At 43.9% G+C, this 21516-nt stretch overlaps 10 protein-coding genes across 10 annotated transcripts; 3 read left to right on the top strand and 7 right to left on the bottom strand. All coding sequences in view use genetic code 12, as the record gives it.

The window, feature by feature from the left end:
- Positions 1-36: 36 nt before the first annotated feature.
- Positions 37-951, bottom strand: PGUG_04126 (uncharacterized protein; the record flags this gene model as incomplete). Its single annotated transcript, XM_001483347.1, has 1 exon — positions 37-951. One exon carries the CDS (start codon positions 949-951, stop codon positions 37-39), a length of 915 nt encoding a protein of 304 aa, XP_001483397.2.
- A 645-nt stretch (positions 952-1596) lies between these two features.
- Positions 1597-4794, bottom strand: VAS1 (valine--tRNA ligase; the record flags this gene model as incomplete). Its single annotated transcript, XM_001483348.1, has 1 exon — positions 1597-4794. One exon carries the CDS (start codon positions 4792-4794, stop codon positions 1597-1599), a length of 3198 nt encoding a protein of 1065 aa, XP_001483398.2.
- Positions 4795-5048: 254 nt separating this feature from the next.
- PGUG_04128 (U4/U6-U5 snRNP complex subunit) lies at positions 5049-6473 on the bottom strand (the record flags this gene model as incomplete). The annotated part of the gene is made up of 1 exon (XM_001483349.1): positions 5049-6473. The coding sequence occupies one exon, from the start codon at positions 6471-6473 to the stop codon at positions 5049-5051; it is 1425 nt and encodes a 474-aa protein (XP_001483399.2).
- Positions 6474-6906: 433 nt separating this feature from the next.
- PGUG_04129 (exosome non-catalytic core subunit) lies at positions 6907-7572 on the top strand (the record flags this gene model as incomplete). The annotated part of the gene is made up of 1 exon (XM_001483350.1): positions 6907-7572. The coding sequence occupies one exon, from the start codon at positions 6907-6909 to the stop codon at positions 7570-7572; it is 666 nt and encodes a 221-aa protein (XP_001483400.1).
- A 16-nt stretch (positions 7573-7588) lies between these two features.
- DBF2 (serine/threonine-protein kinase) lies at positions 7589-9319 on the bottom strand (the record flags this gene model as incomplete). The annotated part of the gene is made up of 1 exon (XM_001483351.1): positions 7589-9319. The coding sequence occupies one exon, from the start codon at positions 9317-9319 to the stop codon at positions 7589-7591; it is 1731 nt and encodes a 576-aa protein (XP_001483401.2).
- A 3172-nt stretch (positions 9320-12491) lies between these two features.
- Positions 12492-13304, top strand: FRP3 (putative ammonium permease; the record flags this gene model as incomplete). The annotated part of the gene is made up of 1 exon (XM_001483352.1): positions 12492-13304. One exon carries the CDS (start codon positions 12492-12494, stop codon positions 13302-13304), a length of 813 nt encoding a protein of 270 aa, XP_001483402.2.
- Positions 13305-13547: 243 nt separating this feature from the next.
- On the top strand, positions 13548-15023 carry PGUG_04132 (uncharacterized protein; the record flags this gene model as incomplete). Its single annotated transcript, XM_001483353.1, has 1 exon — positions 13548-15023. One exon carries the CDS (start codon positions 13548-13550, stop codon positions 15021-15023), a length of 1476 nt encoding a protein of 491 aa, XP_001483403.2.
- A 290-nt stretch (positions 15024-15313) lies between these two features.
- On the bottom strand, positions 15314-16330 carry SET6 (Set6p; the record flags this gene model as incomplete). Its single annotated transcript, XM_001483354.1, has 1 exon — positions 15314-16330. One exon carries the CDS (start codon positions 16328-16330, stop codon positions 15314-15316), a length of 1017 nt encoding a protein of 338 aa, XP_001483404.2.
- Positions 16331-16421: 91 nt separating this feature from the next.
- DIP5 (Dip5p) lies at positions 16422-18167 on the bottom strand (the record flags this gene model as incomplete). Its single annotated transcript, XM_001483355.1, has 1 exon — positions 16422-18167. The coding sequence occupies one exon, from the start codon at positions 18165-18167 to the stop codon at positions 16422-16424; it is 1746 nt and encodes a 581-aa protein (XP_001483405.1).
- A 1144-nt stretch (positions 18168-19311) lies between these two features.
- Positions 19312-21018, bottom strand: PUT4 (Put4p; the record flags this gene model as incomplete). The annotated part of the gene is made up of 1 exon (XM_001483356.1): positions 19312-21018. The coding sequence occupies one exon, from the start codon at positions 21016-21018 to the stop codon at positions 19312-19314; it is 1707 nt and encodes a 568-aa protein (XP_001483406.1).
- Positions 21019-21516: the final 498 nt, after the last annotated feature.

Below are 21516 nucleotides of genomic sequence, written 5' to 3' on the forward strand. Positions count from 1 at the left end.
TTAGTTGAACTTGATTAATATTTACAGTATTCACATTTAGTCCCTTTCCTTTTCCACTCTCATTATCCTTTCCAAGTCCCTGCTTCTGTCGAAGCTTTCAACTCTCACCACTGTAGTGCCTGCTTTGGTGATGATTGACAAAGACGGTAATATCTCATCAAGTTTGTGCAATGTATCTTTAACTTCCAGAATTGCAATTGGATACGAAAAGCTATCACGGACGGTTCCTATCAACTTTGTCATCAGAAGCAGTTTTGGTAATGGTTCTCTACTGCAAACTTGGTACAAAATATCGTAAACTGGGTGCAATTTTCCAGCGATATAAGTATCGTATTTTTGCTGTGGAGTCGCGGAATTTTCACTATTTCGAAGTTTCTCCTTCAGCCTAATACGTTCAAGCAACGACATACCTGTTTTGGTCAGTTCTTCTTGTTCCAGACGTTCTTTAAACCGGAATCTAGAAACATCGTTTTTGAGCTTGGTGACTTTGGTGGGACTTGGAGACATTTTTTTCGTGGGAGAGTTGGCCAATGGCTTTGTATAGTTCTTCATAGCAACGTCTCGTATTTCTACGGCGGGAATATAGCCTAGATTTTGATTTTCAGCTAGCCATTTTTCAATCGCATGGTTAAACTGAGTGCGCCGAGTTTCGATGGATTTGGTAAATTCGAGCACCTGGATGCGTTTTGGAGGTGAAATCCGGTAGAGATGCACGGCATCCACCTGCTGGTAGTCGGGATATACGAAATAAAACCCCGGAACTAAATACAAAATAACTTCGAAATGGGCAAAGTTGATACGAAGATTCGCATACAGCGACGCGGTATCGAGAAGCCGAGCCAAAACAGGGTCTGTTGTGTTGGTCGCATAGTGGAGAACGAGAACCAGCTCAATGGCTTGAAACAGCAGTCGTATTCGGTCGATCCAGGCGGTGGTTATAATGGGATGCATGTATTGCGCAGAGAAATTTCAACGTGCAGACGTCAAACCTACATGAGATCTAAAAGCGGCGCCTGCATATTATTGCATGAATACTATCTAATCTATTTCTTCTCATCCTTCTTGGCATCCTTCTTGTGATCTTCTTGGTAACCAGTGTAAGCAGCCTTAGCCTTGGTTTGGAAGTCTCCCTCGGTCGAACTGTAGTCCTTGTAAGCTTCTTGAGCGTCCTTGGAGTACTCCTTGTAATCGATCTTGCCGTCCTTGCCAGCCAAAGCCTCTTGTCCTTTCTTTAATAAATCGTCAAAACCCATGTTGATGTCAATTGAGGGGCGAACGCGACCCCTTTTATATGGTGGAGTGAATTTCACCCCGACTGGGTGGCAGATTGTTCTCTGCGGCGCTGTTTCCTAATGCGGGCTGCATGACATCATAAGCCCGCGCGACGACGCACCTCCATGCAGAAGACGAGCGACACGAAATCGGAATCCAACACGAAGTGACAAATTTCAAACTTGATTAACCTGACCCGGTCAATTGCCTGATTGATTGTTTTACTCAATTGACTCAATTGACTCAATTTCTTTTCAATTGATCTCAATTGATTTATTTATTCTTACACTCTTACTTACTACTTACTGTCAATTGTGTCTCCACTCACAACTTCAACTTCTCCAAAACCTCAATCGTGTGCTCATAGCCCTCGATTTCAGCCTTGTAGTTCTCCACCTTCTTGTGTGCCGCTTCTCTGGCTTCCGCATTGGTTTTTTCCGTAAACTTGCCAATAGCCTCCAATGCCTTCTTTTCGAGGTCCTTGATGGTGTTCAATTTCTTTTGCACCTTTGTGATTTCCGAGTCCAAATCAATTTGGCCCTTAACAAGAACATGCACTGAGCATTCAGTGTTGATCGACTGCAAAGCACATCCACTAGGAATTTCTTCACTGCTCGACACAACCTTGACACTTTCTACACCTTTGATCAACGCAGCTATCGAGTCCAGTTGTTCAGAAATTATAGTGTAGGATTCCTTGTTAGAAGATTCAACATAAACTTGACCGTTCTTCAAAATGTTGTATTGTGCCAACAACGAACGTGCACCCTTGGTGATATCCAATACCAAATCATAGGCTTGCAAACTCTTGACATCGTCAAAGTCGCTGGTGTATTCTGGATACTTGGCAATCATAACCGACTCGGTAGAGTCTCCACCACGACGAGGGAGTCTCTGCCACATTTCCTCGGTGACAAAAGGCATGAATGGGTGGATCAATTTCAAGGCACTGTCGATACATGTGTAGAGGGTGTCTTGTGCTGACTTCTTTTGTTCTGGAGATCCGTCTTGAATCAACGACTTGGAGTTTTCGATGTACACATCACACAAGTCGTACCAGAAATTGTAGATGGCATTGGTAGCCTCGAAGAAATCCCGTTTATCCAAACTTTCGGACATGGCTTTATTGGTGTGGGTCAATTTGTGCAAGATCCATTTTTCAACCAACAGTTCCTTACCGGTCAAATTGGAAGATGCTGGTGGCTTGTAGTCGTCCCCAAGACGGCCCAACACGAATTTTGTGGCCTGGTAGATCTTGTTGCAAAATTTACGGTACCCTTCAACTCTCAAAATATCCAAATTGATGTCTCTTCCTCCAGTGGTGTAAGCACACAATGCAAATCTCAAGGCATCTGTACCACATTCAGGAATACCATTAGGATATGAAGCCTTCTGGCCTTCCTCGGCCTTTTTCAATTCACGAGGATCCAAGTTTCCAGTTCTTAATTTATCGTGCAAAGTCTGCAATGGAATACCGGTAATTACGTCGATTGGATCAATGACATTTCCCAACGATTTGGACATCTTACGGCCCTGAGCGTCTCTAACCAACGAGTGGCAGAAAACCTCCTTGAATGGTGCTTTTCCCGTGAGTTTCAAACTCAACAAGATCATTCTCGACACCCAGAAGAACAAAATGTCCCACCCAGTTTCAAGCATGGATAAAGGACTGAACAATTGCATGTCTCTGGTATTGTGGGGCCATCCAAGGGTCGAAAGTGGCCATAAACCAGACGAGAACCAGGTATCAAGAACATCTTCATCCTGCTCCAATTCAAACTTGGAATCTGGACATCTCTTTTTCGCTTTTTCCAAGGCCTCTTCATAAGTTCTTCCAGCAACCCATTTTTCGTTGTCCAATCTGTCCTCAGTCTCTCCCTCGACCTTGATATAGTAGACTGGACATCTGTGTCCCCACCACAACTGTCTGGAAATACACCAATCCTGGATATTTTCGAGCCAGTGGAAATATTCAGCTTCTGAATTTTTGGGAGTGATGGTGATCTCACCGTCCTTGACAGCCTTGATGGCATCCTTGGCCATTTCCTGCTGGTTGACCCACCATTGTGGTTTCAAGATAGGTTCAATGACATCACCAGAACGAGAGCAGATAGGAATTGTCATCTCGTTATCTTTCTGGCCCTCAAACAAACCCTTTTCTTTCAACGCTTCGATCACCTTGTATCTAGCATCGAACCGTTTGGTTCCTTCCCATTCAGGTCCACAGTTTTCGTTCAAAAGACCATCGTCAGTGAAAATATTGATGAACTCAAGGTTATTTCTCTTACCACAACCATAATCGTTCTGGTCGTGAGCGGGCGTGATCTTGACGGCACCAGTTCCAAATTCCATATCTACAGCTTCGGCATCGGTGACAATGGGAATTCTGCGGTCCAAGAAAGGATGGAGAACATACTTTCCATGAAGATGTTTGTAGCGAGGATCGTCGGGATGAACAGCAATACCCGTATCACCAAACATGGTTTCTGGACGGGTGGTAGCGACGGTGATTTTTTCGTCGGAATTTTCAACCTGGTAAGAAAATGAAGTCAATACACCGAACTCGATCTTGGAGTCATAGTTGGGTACGGAAAGCAACGTGCGTCCGGGAATGGACTTGTTATCGACTTCCAAGTTGGAAAGAGCCGTGTTCAATTTGACAGACCAATTGACCAATCTCGAAGCACGATAGATGGTTCCGTCTTCATGAAGTCTAACGAACGCTTCAACCACCGCCTCGCTCAATTGCGGACTCATGGTGAACGCTTCACGGCTCCAGTCGTAACTGGCACCCAATCTCTTGAATTGGTCTTTTATACGCTGGTGATAAATTTCTTTCCAATCCCACACTTTTTCCACAAATTTTTCACGTCCGAAATCATGTCTGGTTTTCTTCTCATTAGCCCACAATTGCTTCTCCACAACCGATTGGGTGGCAATACCAGCGTGGTCAAACCCAGGGATGAAAAGAGTCGTTTTTCCCTTCATTCTATTGTATCTAATCAAGGTATCTTGAAGTGCGACCGTTAAAGCATGTCCAATGTGCAAAGCACCAGTGACGTTTGGAGGAGGAGCAGGGATGGTGAACGCTCCTTCTGGTTTAATCTCGCCGTTTTCTGTCAATTGGGGCTTGAAAAAGTCCTTTTTGTTCCACCAGCTGTACCATGAACTCTCAACATTTTTCGGATTGTATGCCTTGAAAGCAGCATCATCAAGTGAAGCCAAAACCTTTTTTTCTCCAGCTACAGTGGTATCGTTCCACTCTGGAACAGGCTCGGCCACCTTCTTCTCCTTCTTAGGTTTGGCAGCAGGTTTATTCTTGGCATCTTCAGCCTGTTTGGCTTTTTTTGCGTTGAATTTGGCCAACTTTTCAGCTTTTTTTTTCTCTTTTTCCAACTCTTTGGCTGTTTTAGGTCTGGATCCTTCACCAGCCGCGGCCTGAGGAATCGTAGCGTCACTCATCGTGTAGTATCGTATCAGTCTTTGTACCACAGTCCGTAACACCCCTAGCTTATGGACCATACAACGACAAATTTTTTCGAGGTATAGCCTCTGTGCAGGGAGGCTCACGACGGTGCAGGACGTGAGTCAGAAGAAGATAAGAGAAATAAGAAAGAAGCTATCAGGCTAACTAGGTTATTGAGGATATCAAGATTAGCAACGCTAACAACGCTATTAAAGCTATCCCGAACGATGACTAGTTTGTTTTCTTAATTTTTTAATTTTTTGATTTATACCTCTTTTAGTATTTTGCAGCCATACTCTTCTATTCCCATTTATCGCTTTTGTCTCTTGTCGTCTCCTCCTATCCTCTCAGCCATTCGCTTAGACATTCGTGCACCCGTATTCTCATTAACAGCAATCTTTTCTCGAGCACTCATTCCCAACCCAACTTCATTACCAAAGCTGTCCAAAACTGTATCTTCAGCTTTTCCAAATTGCATCCGATTCTGTGCTCGGCGCAATTCCGACATCTGGAACCGCTCCTTCATTTTCCTGAACCTTCTTCCGCCTCGTTTTTTCAGTTTCTGGTCCACTGGAACAGGAAGTGCCTTGTCTCCACGGTTCTCTGGAGGAGTGAGTAACTTGTCGATTTTTTCATGAAGTTCTTGACGATAACTAGCACCAACAGAGCCGTCTGGACTGGTCCTTGCTAGATCTATACGGGCGGCTAGCACAACTTTTCCGCTTACAATTCGCATGGCTTGTTTGACAACTTCTAGAGGAAGAAACCTCACGAGATCACAATGAAACAAGTATCCAGTTTGGCGAACAGCGCCTTTTGCGGTATTATCGTCGGTATCTGAGTATTCTCTGGCCCCCAAAGATGCAAGATTGCATGCTGGAGTCGCTGCCAATTGGCGCAACGAACCGGTTGCAACGAGTAGCTGAGACGCAGTAACGGAACCAACTAACTTCGCCAAATTAGGACACATTGTTTGCACTCTCAGTGCAATGTACGTCCTAGACTCGTCCAAAAACGAGCTTAGCTCCACCATCATCACACATCCGTCGAGAACCTGGCGGATATCGAAATCATTGAGCCTGAAATGATCACCATTTTGCACCGCAGCCATCGTCAAAAGCAAGATTTTCTCGCTGGAAAGAAACCCAGCCAACTCGTCGCGGTGGTCGCGGACCAGTGCCAAGTCCTGCTTGAGCACAAGGACGCTTTTGGCGTAATCTATAGCAGATGCAACCAATGAGTCAAGTTCGGGGAAAACGAGCTTGTAATGGTGTTTGACAAAAGAGTGAAGAAATCGAATTTCGTCGTTGATTATCGTTGCCAAATCGTTCACAGCAAGCACAAACTGGTACTCTTCGTTGGATTCGGGCTTTTCTATGCTGTTTAAGAGTTCCATATAGTCTGTTGAACCACCACGAAATCGCTCCAACAGCTGTCTCAATTGTGGTAGAAAGGTGAAAATTGGAACTTCTTTCGTGATGGATTTGGTTTGTATATCGTGCTGCCTTCTCTGGGTAAGAAGTTGGCGAACAGATTCTAGAAGAGACTCGTCTGAATGGGAATTTTGTTGTGGTGAAGGGTTATTCAGGGTGTCATTTTCTTCTGTTTTTTGGTGGTCTTGTTCGCTTTTGGTATCATTTCCTATTTCCTGAGTGCCACCACCATGCTCAGCTTCATTTTGAGCTTCCACATCACTGTCGTCCCAATCTCGTAGGAGTTCATCCTGAAGGTCCATCACCTGAATTCGATGCGATCGCACAATTCTGGTTCGCACAATTTAGTGGAGTTCGCACAAATTACTGGCAGAGTTCGCTAATTCGCACAATTACTGGGACTTTTTCGCACAATTTACTGGAGTTCGCACAAATTACTGGCAGTTCGCACAAATTACTGGCAGTTCGCACAAATTACGGCAGGGTTCGCACAAGTTACTGGCGATGTTTCGCGAATTCGCACAATTTACTGGAGTTCGCACAATTTACTAGGACATTTTCGCACAATTTACTGGAGTTCGCACAAATTACTGGCAGTTCGCACAATTTACCGGCAGAGTTCGCACTGAGTCCGCAAATTCGCACAATTTACTGGAGTTTGCACAATGTACTGGCAAACTTCGCACTAAGTTCGCGAATTCTCACTGCGTTCGAATTCGCATCTCATCTCATCTCATGACTTCCCACCTCTCCACGTCGATCTTGACAAAGGTAGATGGCTCCTCACAGCTCACTGTAGGCGGCACAAAGGTCGTGGTGTCTGTAACTGGCCCCATCGAGCCGAAATTACGTCACGAACTTCCAACCCAATCCAGTTTCGAAATCATAATTCGTCCTGCTGTTGGTGTTTCTTCCACCAGAGAAAAACTAATGGAGGATAAGCTTTTGTCGCTCCTTCAGAATGTGATAGCTCGGTTCCAGAACCCCAGACAACTTATTCAAATTGTTATACAGTTTCTCATCACCGAACCTATACCGAACCATTATACCAATTCCCAGCTAAGTGCCGCTGCCAATGCTTGCTACTATGCTTTAATAGATGCCAATGTGCCACTACTTTGCTCATTTGCTGCTGTGCCCATTGCTATCTACAAAAACGAAATAATTGCAAATCCTGCTCCGCAAGTCATCACCGAAAGCGAATCGAACCATGTAGTCTGTTATGGGATCCACGACGCCAAAGCAGACTCGTTGTTGCTTGTGGAGAGTCAGGGAAGCTTTACAAGCGAACAGCTCTTTAAAGTTTTGGATATTGCTCAAAAGGAATGCGAAAGTGTTCACCAAGAGCAGCGCACATATTTACAGGAGAAAGTTTCCCAAGACTTTATTTGGAAACAATGAACGAATATATAAGTGGTCAGTACAAAGTTGCTAACGGGTCCATGCGCGAAGAGCCGGTCTGTGCGAGGAGATTCAACTCGTTCAGAAACTTGTTGTTTGGATTGAGCTTGTGCTTGAAAGTGAAACCTATAAAGTTGTTGTTGGAGACTTTTTTGTTTCCCGATCTTTCGAGCAACAGCTCATTGTGTTCCTGGCGAGCGAATACGTCTTTGTACTTTTGCATACTTTCCTCATCCTCAAAATCGTCAAAGTATCCAGCATCCTCTTCGTTATCAAGTTGTGGTGTGAATGGAGGTGTTTTCTTGCGGATGTTGGCCCAGTCTTTAATATCAGCAAAATACGCCATTTTTTGCACCTGTCTAAAAGTCTTGATTCGGGTCTCTGGCGACGCTATCAAGCGAGTTATGAGCTGCCATGTACGGTCGCTGAACACATAACGGCCGTCTTTAGTCTGGGGTCTTCTCAACGACGATTTCCAATGCTTCAAGTTGTAGTATGTTTCGTCGGGCTTGGAACCAGAAAACGGCGGGTATCCACAAAGAGCCTCGAAAAGCATGCATCCTAACGACCAATAGTCAATAGTATAATCGTAATTCTTGCCCTCCAACACTTCAAGTGCCATGTAATCGGGAGACCCTACAATGGAATTGGCCAAGTTCAAATGGCCCTGGCTCTCTTTAAAAATCTTTTGACGCTCAGACATCGAGCTGGAAGGAAGCTCGTAGTTATCCAAGTCTTGAAGATTCTTCAATTTCATACGCATGCTTTCAATACGGTCCGTAGACACCGTTCCCGCGGCCAAACCGAAATCGGTCAATTTGATATGTCCTTTCGAATCGACCAAGAAGTTCTCAGGCTTGAGATCTCTGTGGGTGAACCCCAATTCGTGAAGAGAGTTGACGGCAGCAAACATTTCCGAGATGTAGAACCGGGCATGGGGAGGAACAAGGTAGCCAGTGTTGTTGAGCAAAGTTCTAAAGTCTCCACCAGGTACGAATTCCATAGCCAAAAAAACCTTTTGTGGGTCCTGGAAAGCATAGAGCAACTTCACGAGCCATTCGCTACGAGTGTTGGTCAAAATGTCTCTTTCCGTCAACACATGGCGGGTTTCATCAAGCTTTACAAGAAGGCTCTTGTTCAAGATTTTGAGAGCACAGATTTCTCTCGTATCGTTCTTCCGTGCCAAGAAAACCTGTCCATATCCCCCCTGGCCCACCTGGGTGATCATCTGAAAATCCTTGTGTTTTGGCTTGAGTCTTCTTTTCCGCAAAAGTGCCCTTTCTCTGCCAATGTAATTTTTCCATTCAAGCTGCTGGCGCTGAGGATTGGCAGCAAAATTGGGATCTTGCACAAGTTTTGTGTGCACCAACTTGGTTCTATCCCTCCTGCTAATCACATAGTCAAACATATCACAATAATAGTCTAAAAAGTAAAGCTGAGCTACCGAAGCCAATCTTTTGGTTTTTGGATCATTGGCTTTTCTTCTGAATTCTTCCTCGGTGAGTGGGATTCGTTTTGGCATTTGTGTGGTAGCTATGGCAAATTTGGGTGGGTTTCTGGCAGCGTAGGCATGGTTTGCTACCGGAGACGAAGAATTGTGTACTATGGATTTTGTAGGCGACGACAACGGTGTAATATTTTCCTTGTTCACAGCAGTATGGCTCGGTGAATCTATGTCCATAAGAGACACGTTGTCCATTGACATCGAGAGGTTCTCCATATCGGAACGTTTGGATTTGAAAAGCATGGTGAGAGAAGGAAACACCAATTACATATACTAAATGAGAGTGTTTACAAACAGCCCAAAGGAGAAGAGCGATTGCGAGCGCAGCGAGCAAACAATGCAGGATCTGTGAAGCTTGGGAGCGCAGCGAGCAAGCGATGCAGGATGATCTCTGGGTGTGTGCAGGAAACCGCGCGGTTCAACTCAGAGCCTAGAAAGTGAGAGTGAGGTATGTGCACCGAACTTGATCAGTCGCTTAGATAACAAAAATCTTAATCAGTAAAGGACAAGAAGAACAAAATGATGATAAGTCTACTTCAGATTAAAGGATGAAGATTGAATTCCTCTAGACTAATTAAATTCAAACTCAATCTAGACACCTTCAAAAACAAGTTAACCCTTGAGCCTATGTATTCCCCAGCTTTGAGTGTATATATCGGCTCATCTGATGATAGAACTTTAATATCTTGAATTCATCAGATTTTCAGATCACCAGTATCTTTGGTCTTTTCTATATCAAGTGACAATCGCTTATCAGTTGGAAGAAGATGAAAATTTCTAGCTGCAGACTCTGTCCATGTTGGACCTTCTCTGATACAATGAAACCTTTCAAGCCCACACTTATGGAATCAGATACGATGCTAAGGGATTCTTGAAACAATCAAGTACACTCAGACTTTCACAATGATCAGAAAATGTCCGGATGAGATCTGGGAGTACTTGTTTCAATCTCGAGGCGTCGTCGTTCCCAACATTCTGGGTGACGCCTGGAGCAGATAACTATGAAAGGGTGCATTCTAAGCTTGTTAACTACAAGTTTTGCGGTTGTATCTTCTACCACTGCCTGCGAAAATTACAACATTTTAGCTGCTTGTCTTGCAGAACAGGCTAACAAAGACAACACTTTGAGCTTGATAATTCATTGTTTATCGAAAGACAAGATCAGAACTCGATTGACATTATAACCAGACTGTTTGTTATGAATCTGCACTAGAGATCGAATAGATTGATCATATGGTATTGGCAAAGTTCGTATAGCGACAGGACATGGATGACAATTTCGACTGTTATATCCAATTCTGAGAGCAATAGCACTGACGCCAAATGACCTGTTGAATAAGTAAAAATTGCGGCGGCAGTCGGCCTTAGCAGCCGGTGTCATAAACCAGATTTAGTCTCAACTGGCAGATTAAGCCAAACAAGGTATTTTGAATGCCACATCACAACTGTAAATCTGCCAAAAACAGAGTTCAATGGGCAGTAATGGTGGCTTTCTACCACGGCTTTTACAAAAATATGGGTGTTTGAACCAGAGCACCTCGCAAGTCATCGGATATCATGTCTGCTATAAGTTCATAAGATGCTTCAAATGAAACAGAGAAGCTCAGCTGAAACAAAGACACCTACAAAGGAATCTGAATACCAAATATGGAATTCACATCTCATTGCTTTGGCTCATCTGATGAGAGTCAAGATCTATATTAGGTCTTTAGCAGTTGGACCTTCCTATCACAGCTTTTACGAACTATCAAACAGTACTTGATTGTGTCAGATTCAGGATTTAACAGTGCAGTACTATTATCTCCGCTAGACGACGGTCATTAGAAAGCCATTGTTCGCAATTAAGGTTGTGGGTTTAGCAAGTGAGGAGATCAACTGAATCAATTCGAGTTGTGTGGTATCGTACTGTCATAGAGGATGAGTAGCCGTCGAATTGAGTACTAATCAGCCAGATTTTCAGAGGAATCAAAAGTTAATGGTGACTTGAAAGCAGAAAGTGGTATTGCTTGAGCAGTAGTTGATGCTTGGATGTCCAAGTAAGAAGAAGATTCGATTTAAAGAAAAGCGGTCTACATTGGATTTGAGAGTCAAGCGGACCTATTTGAATTGTCTGCTCATTGAACGCTACCGGTTCAATAAGTACAATGTCGAAACAACTTTCTACAAACCTAAAGAAGCAGCAGCGATGTGCAGGAATGATGGACTGACACACCCGATCAGGATACTTTATCCTGTTATCTCTGGTAGGAGACGAATGGAACAGTCATGAATCCATTTTGAAAGCCATTGTTTGCGATTAGGGAGGTTATTAAAGAAGAGGAGCAGAAAGCAGCGTGGTTTAATAACCTTTTTTTTATGCGAAATGTTTAGTTGTGGTACTGTTCAACTCAAGCATCATGAGCAGGATTAACGTCATTTCGGTTATTCATTCGTCTTCTGATCGACAAATGGACTCAGTACTAGACCGACTTCATACTGGAAAATGCTGAAACCAATAAGATCTGTTAGGCTTGAGAACCGGGAACCGAAGTGTCTACTGATTGGCTCCCACCTCTCAAAAATGATACTCATTTAGTACTGAAAAGCGATTTTGTGAACAGTCAATTTGGTTCAATTTGAGTTAACTGATGCAATTCAGCGCATCGAAAGGTACACATTCCCTGTCATAACCAGCCTTCAATACTTCATCACTTCATTACTTCATCACCAATCTTCCATACCTTGATTAAGTTCACAGCTGAACATTCAGTTATCTCGATTAACGGTATGAAGAACAGTTTCTATCGAAATTGATCCCAAATTGAAGCCCCAAGAGACTAACCACTAGAACCAGCTGCAACCATGTTCACGTGCCCGACTGTGAATGGGTGGTTTGATGTCCGTGCAGTCCGGAGTTTTCTGAGGAAGCCCGGGGATGCGGGGTGCCAAGCGGTGGTGTCACTTGTGCGCGTGGGAACATACGAAATATTACCGCCAAGAGGCGAGGGAAGGCGAAAAGCGAAAAGTAGGAAAGGTAAATGAACAGAAAGGAAAAGTAAAAGGAAAAATCAAAATCCGAACTAGATTCGAAACCAAAAGCAAAGCTTTCGCTTTTGCTTTCGTTCCTTATCTTGCTTTGCTCCAATCTAAAGTCCACCTCGTCGTCTCTCGGTTTCACGCATCCTCAACTCCGAATCCTAACTCCACAGACTCATGTGGGGTGTCCTGCACACCGACCTCATCGACCCCGCTGCGACTCGGACTTACGTTGTGGGCCCATCGGCGTTATTTAAACAGAGCCGACCCCACAATTTGCATATTTATACCGGGTTCTATCATCAAATACCCCAGGTTCATCGCAACTATTTATTGCCAGCGCTGGTAGCTTACAACTAAACCTTTTAATCGTCTTCGGAAAACTTTGCACTACTCCGCCATGGCAACTCAAGACTTGGAAAACCAGGAACCAAAACCCCACACTCTTATGGTGGATGATGGTTCCGACAAAGACAATACAAACCACCACAACATTACCAAGTTTCGTTCGGAGGGTGACTACATCCACTTTGGAAATGAAAAGTACTTGCGTTCTGAATTAAACGAAGCGTTTGGTGGTACCTTGAACCCCGGTTTATCGCCTCCTCCAAAACACAACTTTGCCAACCCAGCACCTCTTGGGTTGTCTGCGTTCGCTTTGACTACGTTTGTGTTGAGTTTGATCAATACTGGTGCCAGAGGTGTCACTATTCCTAACATTGTTGTTGGTTTGGCATTCTTTTATGGTGGTGCTGCTCAATTAGTGGCAGGAATGTTTGAGATTGCTGTTGGAAACACTTTTGGTGGTGTCGCTTTGTCGTCTTATGGTGGTTTCTGGGGCTCGTATGCTGCCATTCTTACCCCCAGTTTTGGAATTACCGCAGCGTACGCTGGTGCCGAAGAAGAACTTCGATTCGCTTTGGGAATTTTTCTCATTGGCTGGTTCATCTTTACGTTTTTCTTGATGCTCGTGACATTGAAGTCGACGGTAGCTTTCTTCCTGGTGTTCTTTTTCTTGTCAATTACGTTCCTTCTTTTGGCAATTGCCGAGTTTAAGAACTCCACCGGCGTGAAAACTGCCGCTGGTGTCTTTGGAATTCTCACGGCTTTTGCAGCTTGGTACAATGCCTACGCCGGTATTGCCAATTCCCAGAACACCTACATCACCGTTAAGGCAATTGCGCTTCCCGATCTTCAGGATAAGTCGAGATAATAGTGACTGAATAGTGACTGGCTTCGCTATATATGTCTAGTATGTAATGCGATAATCTGCAAAAGTATTTCTAGTTCTTTAATCAACTCTATCTACTCAGCGGTATCTACTTAAACTTATCTAGCTCCAAGGTATGGCTCATACTCTATTTCTTAGCATCGTTTTCTTAACTTCCTCCTCGCTCTTCGCACTTGATGCTCTTCGCGCTCTCACGCTCATCGCACCAAGCTCATCGCATCTATCATGAGAGCCAAATTTTTGGTGCTCCACCCCTCGGCGGATATCGACAAAGTTGTCGAAAAAGCAAACTTACAGGGCACAAAGAATGGTGCTTTTGACGCAGTCTTGCTTTTGGGAGATGTGGTATCCACTCCAAAAACAAAAATAGATCAGCCAACTTACTTCACTAAAGGTCCTTCAGACTCCTTCAAAGACAAATTGAGTACTCCATCCGACACCTCCATAGACATAAAGCCCAACTTGACCCTAGTCCAGCCTCCGTTTTCAGTTTTGACTCTTTCTAGTGGAGTAAAAATTGGGTACCTTTCCGGACAAGATTTCGATGCTGAAAAGGTCACTGAAAAATTGGATTCAATAACAGGAACAATTGACGTTTTGGTGTCGTACAAGTGGCCCAAGGCAATCGCAGCGCGTGAGAAGCTCATTTTGGTCGCAGACTCCAATATTGATAAAGTTGTGAGTCGTTTAAGACCTCGGTACCATTTTGCGATTGGCTCACCAACCTCGAAATTTTTCGAATTGGCTCCATTTAAATGGGAAGACAATACTACAACCCGATTTATTAGCTTGGGTCAAGAAGGGACTGGGGAAAAGTGGTTTTATGCTTTTGGAATCGATCCACAAATGCCTGTGGCTGTTCCTGATTCTCACCTTATTGCTAATCCATTTACAACTTTACCGCCTCAATTGCATGAGGAACGCAAAAGACAATTGGAAACCATTGATGGAGGTTCTTCAAAACGAGCGAAGGCAGTTGGTCCCGAATCCTGTTTCTTTTGTCTTTCCAATCCTAATGTCGAAAAACATATGATTGTCTCGATCGGTAAATCCGCATATCTCACCACCGCCAAAGGGCCACTTCCCAAGCCTACCAAAGACATACCCTTTCCATGCCATGCTATCATTATACCCATAGACCACGTTTCCACCCTTCGTTCACCAAAAACAAATGTGGTGGAAGATGCAACCTACTTGGAAATGAATCGGTTCCGGCTGTCTGTGGTTGATGCATTGGCTGAAAAATACCCACTGTATGTGCTTATATCTTTTGAGATTAACAGAGCAGATAACGTTCACCTGCATGTCCAACTTTTGCCCATCCATTCGTCACTTTTGGAAACTTTCGAAGCAGAACTTGAATCCAAAACTGCTCTCAATAATGAAAAATTTCAACGAAACCAAAATCTCAAATTTGACAAATATACTTCTGATTCCGACCCACAGCTCTTGGATACTATCAACAACTATGACCACATTGTTTTCCATGTCTTTTCTTCGCCAAAAACCATATACGCTGCTAGATTGACCGACCCAACCAAAATGGTTGATTTGCAATTTCCACGCCGAGTGTTGGCGGCTACATTAAAGTGCCCAAAAAGAGCCCGTTGGGACAAGTGCAAGCAGAACAAGATCCAAGAAACCGCTGATTGCGAGGATTATAAGAGTTTTTTTGAGACCCATGATTTTACAAGAGATTAGCGAACTAACTGAAATTCACAAAAAAGCCTGATAATTATTTCTGTAAGGAGCACTGAAGGCATTGCTGAGATGCGATGATGGTATTGGTAACTACAAGGCGATTGCACAAAACATTCAAGAGTTGAGAATTTATAATGCTACTGAGATAAGTTTTGAGTTTTGGTCATCTTTACAAAAGTACCAAGTCCTGGCTTTGAGTCCTACTTCCTACTCAATGTTGACTCTCTCTAGTCTGACTTTGTGACTGAATCATGTATAATAGACTTAATGCTTCTAAGGTGTATCTGCTTCTATATTCTCATTTCACACTTTTTGCACCCACATTCAAAAAACCATTCTTTAAGATCTTTTTGTCGGGTATGGTAATCCTCCGTAGTGTGGTTCCCGTACTGAATACATAGCTCCTCGCCTTGTAAAACTGGATGCGAAGTAACGAAAGAAATCAGGCGGCCGTGACGAGTTCGTGAAACATTGGCTGAACATGAATGGTTGAAAAATGATGCGGATGGGTACAATGCACACCCAAAGTACTCTTTATCCTCGCCAGGAACGGTGGAGGACCATATTCCAAACGCATTGGTGAGACTGGTACCTATGATTCTTCTGATATTGTCAATAGTTATAAATGGCTGAAGCTGAGGTCCACAGGTTAGTTTGAGGTACTTGTACATTCGAGTGTAAGACTTCAAAAGATATGGGTATTTTGCAACCTTGTCTTGCTCATTTGTTTGTAATTTCACAAAAAGCGAAAGCTCGAGCTCATTCGTACCTTTGTACTGGGAGAACATCACATCAAGAATGTAGATGATATCGCTATATTCTGTTTCAGTGAGTTTGGGAACCATGTGTGATTTTCTCTTTGTTTTCAAAATTTCTTGTTCCCATGCTTCTATCTCGCTCCACGCTTCCTCAAGACTTTTTTTCTCGTCGTCGTAGTTATCTTCACAAGAATTGGATCGGTACCAGTGTTCCAAATCAAAGAGACAAGATCGCAAAATGCTCTCATTATCCTCTTCCTCAAACGAAGCGCGACACGTCTCGGAGCAAAAATAGATACTGCCCTTCTTGTTCTCTATGCGAAACTTCAATGTCTTTCCGCCGTTGTATTCGTAGCATCTTTGACACACTTCTTTGCGGAACGGTCTTATCACACATGCACCCAAAGGAGCCGCGCACTCGAGTAAAATGGTTCCAGACGGTATATCCGAGGTGGCTATGCACCCTCTGCCATAGGCAGTAGCAGAAATCTCAAAAAACGGCGAAAGCAGCACACTCAGATCAGAATGGGGCATCGTGGTTCCATGCATATGCACCTAGTTTGACAGGATGCGAGATGAGATGAACAAACGGGAAGCTTACATAATTGGCTGCGAATTTCTTAATATAATCATTACATTACTAGAAAAGCCATCCGATGAACTTGTTGTAGTACCATTCCTTGTCGTGGGGGTTTCCTTGTGCCTCTCTGAGAGCTTCCTTTTCAGCAGCGTCTGCGGCAAACTTTTCTTCTTCAGCATCAATGACGTCTTTAAAAGTTTCCAAATCGACATCGCTCGATCTGATTATCGAAGTTTTCTTAATGAGTTTGTAGGCAAGACCCATGATCACAAACACAGGCAACACGATGTAGCCAGTTATGAACGACTTGTAGGTGAAAGTGCTACCCAAGAACACGGTAAAGTTTTTCACAAAGATCACAATCACGCAAACCACCAATGCAAAATATGAACCAAAAGGTTGGAATGGAGATCTGTAAGCCAAATCCCGCTTTCTATCGATTCCTTGCTTCTTGCACGCTCTCATGAATTTTATGTGGATCACGAGGATACATGCCCAGGCAATTAAACCGGTCAAACTGACGACATTGACAAAGTACTGGAACACCTCGGCGGCTCCACTGGACACTGTCATGTATGCCAACAAGCAAAAGAGGAAACTTAAGCCCACTCCGTAGTAAGGAACACCCATTCTGTTAGTTTTGGAGAAGAATTTGGGCGCGTAACCTGAAACTGCCAACCCATAAATGGTTCTGGAGCAAATATACATATCAGAATTTGCAGCCGATAAAACAAAAAGTAAGATACAAGCGTTGATAACGTGGTCCAATCCATGTATCTCTGAATTCTTGATGGCAATGACAAAAGGAGAAGCACTGGCGTCGCTTCCAGATGCAGACAAAAGAAGTGGATCTTTAGGCGAAACGCACATTCCCAAAAAGAAAATGGAAAGCACATAGAAAACCACAATACGATAAAATGTCAATTTAATGGCTTTTGGAATGGCTCTTCTGGGACGAGCACACTCGGCAAACGTGATACCACACAATTCTGTACCCAAGAAAGCGAAAACTGCTGTGACCAAGACAGAAACAAAAGCCACAAAACGGCCCTTTGAGCCGGGAATAAACAAATCCTTGGAAGCATCAGCGTAGTGTAAAAATGCTCCTGGGTTCTTCCAGTACCTAAAGCCAATTCTGTCGTGGGTAGGACCGCCTCCAAGAGCAATCACCCACAAGAGTAAAATCAATCCCAAGCAAGTGATGACTTTCAAGGTTGATAACCAAAACTCGATTTCTCCGAAAAATCTCACACCTAACACATTCACACCCACGATAATCAACAAGAAGATCGTGATCCAAACCCCCGGATTCAATCTCTCTTTGCTGACCCAATATTGTACCGTAAGTGAACCAGCCACCAACTGGTTAGCCGGCAAGATCAAGTACTTGAAAAGATAGACATAGCCACAAGCAAAACCCAAAGCTGGGTCCACGTACCGGTTACAGTAACCCGCAAAACCATTGGCAAGAGGAACAAACGTTGCTACCTCTCCCAACCCACACATAACCATATATACCACGAAACCGATCACCGAGTAGGCCACCAAAATAGCACCGGGACCGGCCGTTTTCAAAGCGGAACCGGTTCCAATCAACAACCCTGTACCCAAGGCACCTCCAATAGCGATCATAGTAACATGTCTTGCATCTAAACGTTTTTTCAATGCATGACCTTCTTCGTATGCGAGATTTGTTGATGGGTTCGACCGTGCTACATAAAGATTGTAATCCTCGGTATGTCTCGACAACATCGAGTGGACATCAGTCGACTGCCTCGAGAGGCCCTTCTCAAAATCTGTGGTCATGTTGTGAAAAAGAGTCGGAGTTCCCCAGAAAATATAGTTTTCGCCGTTCCGATACGCACGGCGTTGCTGCTTTTTATGGCCCGATTAGGAACACCCCGGCGGTATCTGCAGGAAAGCGATGCTTTGACGATGAGATGCTGAGTGATAAAACCAACAGCAATTGGCTAACAATAAACAGTCAAACGGTAGGGGTTGGTTGTACCGGTTTCTCCGTGCCTGATTGTGTGCAAAACCTGGCTTTTTTATACTCTTTGTTATCTCGCCAAGGCACTTTTCAAGATAAGACACATCAATGCCGTTCACTTATATGCACGGCGTGCTTATCTGCCGTCTGCCAAGACTTTTGCGGGGATGACATCTCGTCCGGGGCTCAGCTTTGAACCCCGACAATACACGTACGTGGAGCAAGATGAATCTTCAGTGTAGATAGAGGAACTTTCACTTTTGTTGTTGAAAGGGCCGGCTCTCTTCTTATGTATAGAAGCCTGTCACCTGCACGTCAGCGCCGCACCGCGGGCGTTCTTGTACATATCAACAATCTGCCCATACGTCGTCTAGAATCCCAGATAACTCGTTTAGGCTGACGTACGAGCGTTTTGTCTCCCCGCATACAAACGCTGCATACAAATGCTTGAAGTTTGGAAAGTTCCAGCTATGCATGCAGGGCATTAAGTGGAGGAGATAGTGGCTGCGAATTAACCTTTGTGCGTCGTAGACTTACGAGATAGTCGGATTGCTAGACATCGAACTGAAGAGAAATGTATGGTTTGGTATCAATGAGACAGTAGTATACTAGAGGATACTAGAGGGTATCTATATGAAACGATTGGCTTGGTTGTATGTTATATATGACATTTGGTTCTATTAGATATCTGAGTAACTTTAGCTTTCAAGTTATATAAAAGACTTGTATTACCATTTTTGTCTATGATCTCTTTGACTTATGTTTAGAGACTTTCCTTGTCTAGATCTGTCTTGAATTTCTTAAACGTTCCATTTCTTAAGATGTTATATTTTCAAAGGCTTTGCTCATGACTTCATCAATACTCAAGGTATGCTGAAAGTATGAAAACTTTATCCACCACTAACTTTCATCAACTCTGCTCATAAAAAGAGCTTCAACAAATTTTGTTCGTTCATCACTTCAGTTAAAGCAAAAGTCCGACACAGCATACCATATTCTCCATGCAAGTCCCGTCTTGCGAGGATGTTTCTGGTCTTCTTCAAGCTCCAAAAGCTCTTCTTCGTCAATTTCAGCCTTTCCAGTAGTTATATCTGCTTCGAGAGCCGTTCTTATGTGTGTCTTCTTCACGAACTTCCATCCAAAGTACAACACACACATGAATACTGGAGCAAAGTATGAGGTGAACAAGTTTGCAACGCTGAATTGTCCGGGGAAAAATATCCAGAACCCGTTAAAGAAAAGCACAACCACATTGAAAAATACTCCGTAGTATGTCATCATAGGGTGAACAAACCGTGGAGCATGGAAGTACATTTCGTTCTTGTAGCTGATTCCTTGGGCTTCAATAGCCTTTCTAAACTTGAAGTAGCATGCCCAAAGCACCAAGTAAGCGCATAATAATCCGGTGGTAGCCAAGTTGACAAACCAGTTGAAAACTGTAGCTGTGGATTTGGAAACACTCAAGAAAGCCAAGCAGCCCACAGCGACGGTGAGAAACACACAGTAAATGGGAGCTCCATTCTTCAAGCATTTGGAAAAAAACCGAGGAAGATAACCTGCCAAAGATGCACTATAGGTACATCTAATGGCACCGTAAGCAAACCCATTCCCACAAGACCAAGCAGCCGTCATAATAACGGCGTTCACCATATCGTCGAGCCCATGTACACCCACAGATTTGATACCAATAACCCAGGGAGAAGCAGCAGCACCGGCTTTACCAGCTGCGGAAGCAGCAACGAGGGTAGGATTGTTGGAAGCACAGAGGGTATTCATGAAGAAAATACCACCAAAGTAGAACAAATAGATCCGGATATACGCTCTTCTTCCTGCCAAGGGGATCACTTTTCGTGGATGAGTAACTTCACCGGCAATCATAGCCAAAAGATCTGGACCTCCACAGGCAAAAGCTGCGTAGATAAGAACATTCCACAACCCAAGAAACTTGCCTGTAGAGCCGCCTACCAAGTACGGTTTCATAAGACCACCCTCCTTCCAATGCTGGAAGCCATAAGCGTCTTTTTGAGGGTTTCCTCCGCACATGGAAATTAAACCAAAAAACATCAACCCAACGATCAAAAGCACCTTGAGCATTGACGAAACAAACTCAACTTCTCCGTACCAATTGACACCGAACACGTTGAAAAATGCAAACAAAACAAGCGAAACAATAATGAAAACCGCAGGACTGACATCGGTCCAGTAGCTGGCCACGGAAGCCACCGCCGTAGCTTCAAGGCACACAAACATCAACGATGTGTAAATGTAGATAATACTACAAGCAAACCCAAGCGCTGGGTCCACCCATCTGGCGGCAAAATGAATAAAAGTTCCTTTAATTGGCAAATAAGAACACATTTCTGCCACACATTGCATCAATGGCCAGATGCACAAACAAGACCACCATAAAAATCCAAGAAGAAGCGAAAGTGACCCGGAAGTTTGTAAGGGGGTAGCCAATCCTATGAATAATCCAGTACCTATGGATTGGCCAATGATCATCAACGCTACATGTCTGGACGAAAGTCGTCTTTCTGTCTGGCCATATTTTTCAATATCGAGTTTATCATTAAAATCTGAAAATCCAGTGGTGACCACCTGACTGGTATGGGGCTCACACTTTTCTACGTCCACGACGTCCACGACGTAGTCTCCTTTTTTGAGCATTATTGAAGAAGCTATTGAATTATGGATGAAATTATTGATCGAGATATTAATGGAGATTGATCAGATTGATAAATTATTTTGAGATCTGACGGGGCTTAGTATCTTTTATAGATAAGATATTCTTCAGTTGCTTCTTGGCATCAATGATATCAATTACACCCCCGATCAGGAATGATGACCCAGGTTCGTAGCGCCAACAACATTTATAGCCAGATAATGCAGTGGTGCAGGATTTTTTACAGCCAAAATGCAATGATCGCACGGTGTGTGCGGCGTTTTTGCGGCGGTGTGCAGGATCCATTGATAAACTTTGACGTGTCGATGCGCCCTGAGGCGCACTTGCCGCATCGGGCAGTGCCGCCCGCCCCAGATACATATGCATTCCTCGCTATGGCCAAAGATAAGCGGGGTCGTGTGCCCCGGTTTTTCCCCGCGCAAAATCTCAATCAACTATCAGCCGCTAGCGATTTGGTGCCAAATACGGCCGGAACCGCGGGC

This window comes from Meyerozyma guilliermondii, genomic scaffold (genome assembly GCF_000149425.1).
Source record: "Meyerozyma guilliermondii ATCC 6260 scaffold_5 genomic scaffold, whole genome shotgun sequence".
In the NCBI taxonomy this organism is placed as follows: domain Eukaryota; kingdom Fungi; phylum Ascomycota; class Pichiomycetes; order Serinales; family Debaryomycetaceae; genus Meyerozyma; species Meyerozyma guilliermondii.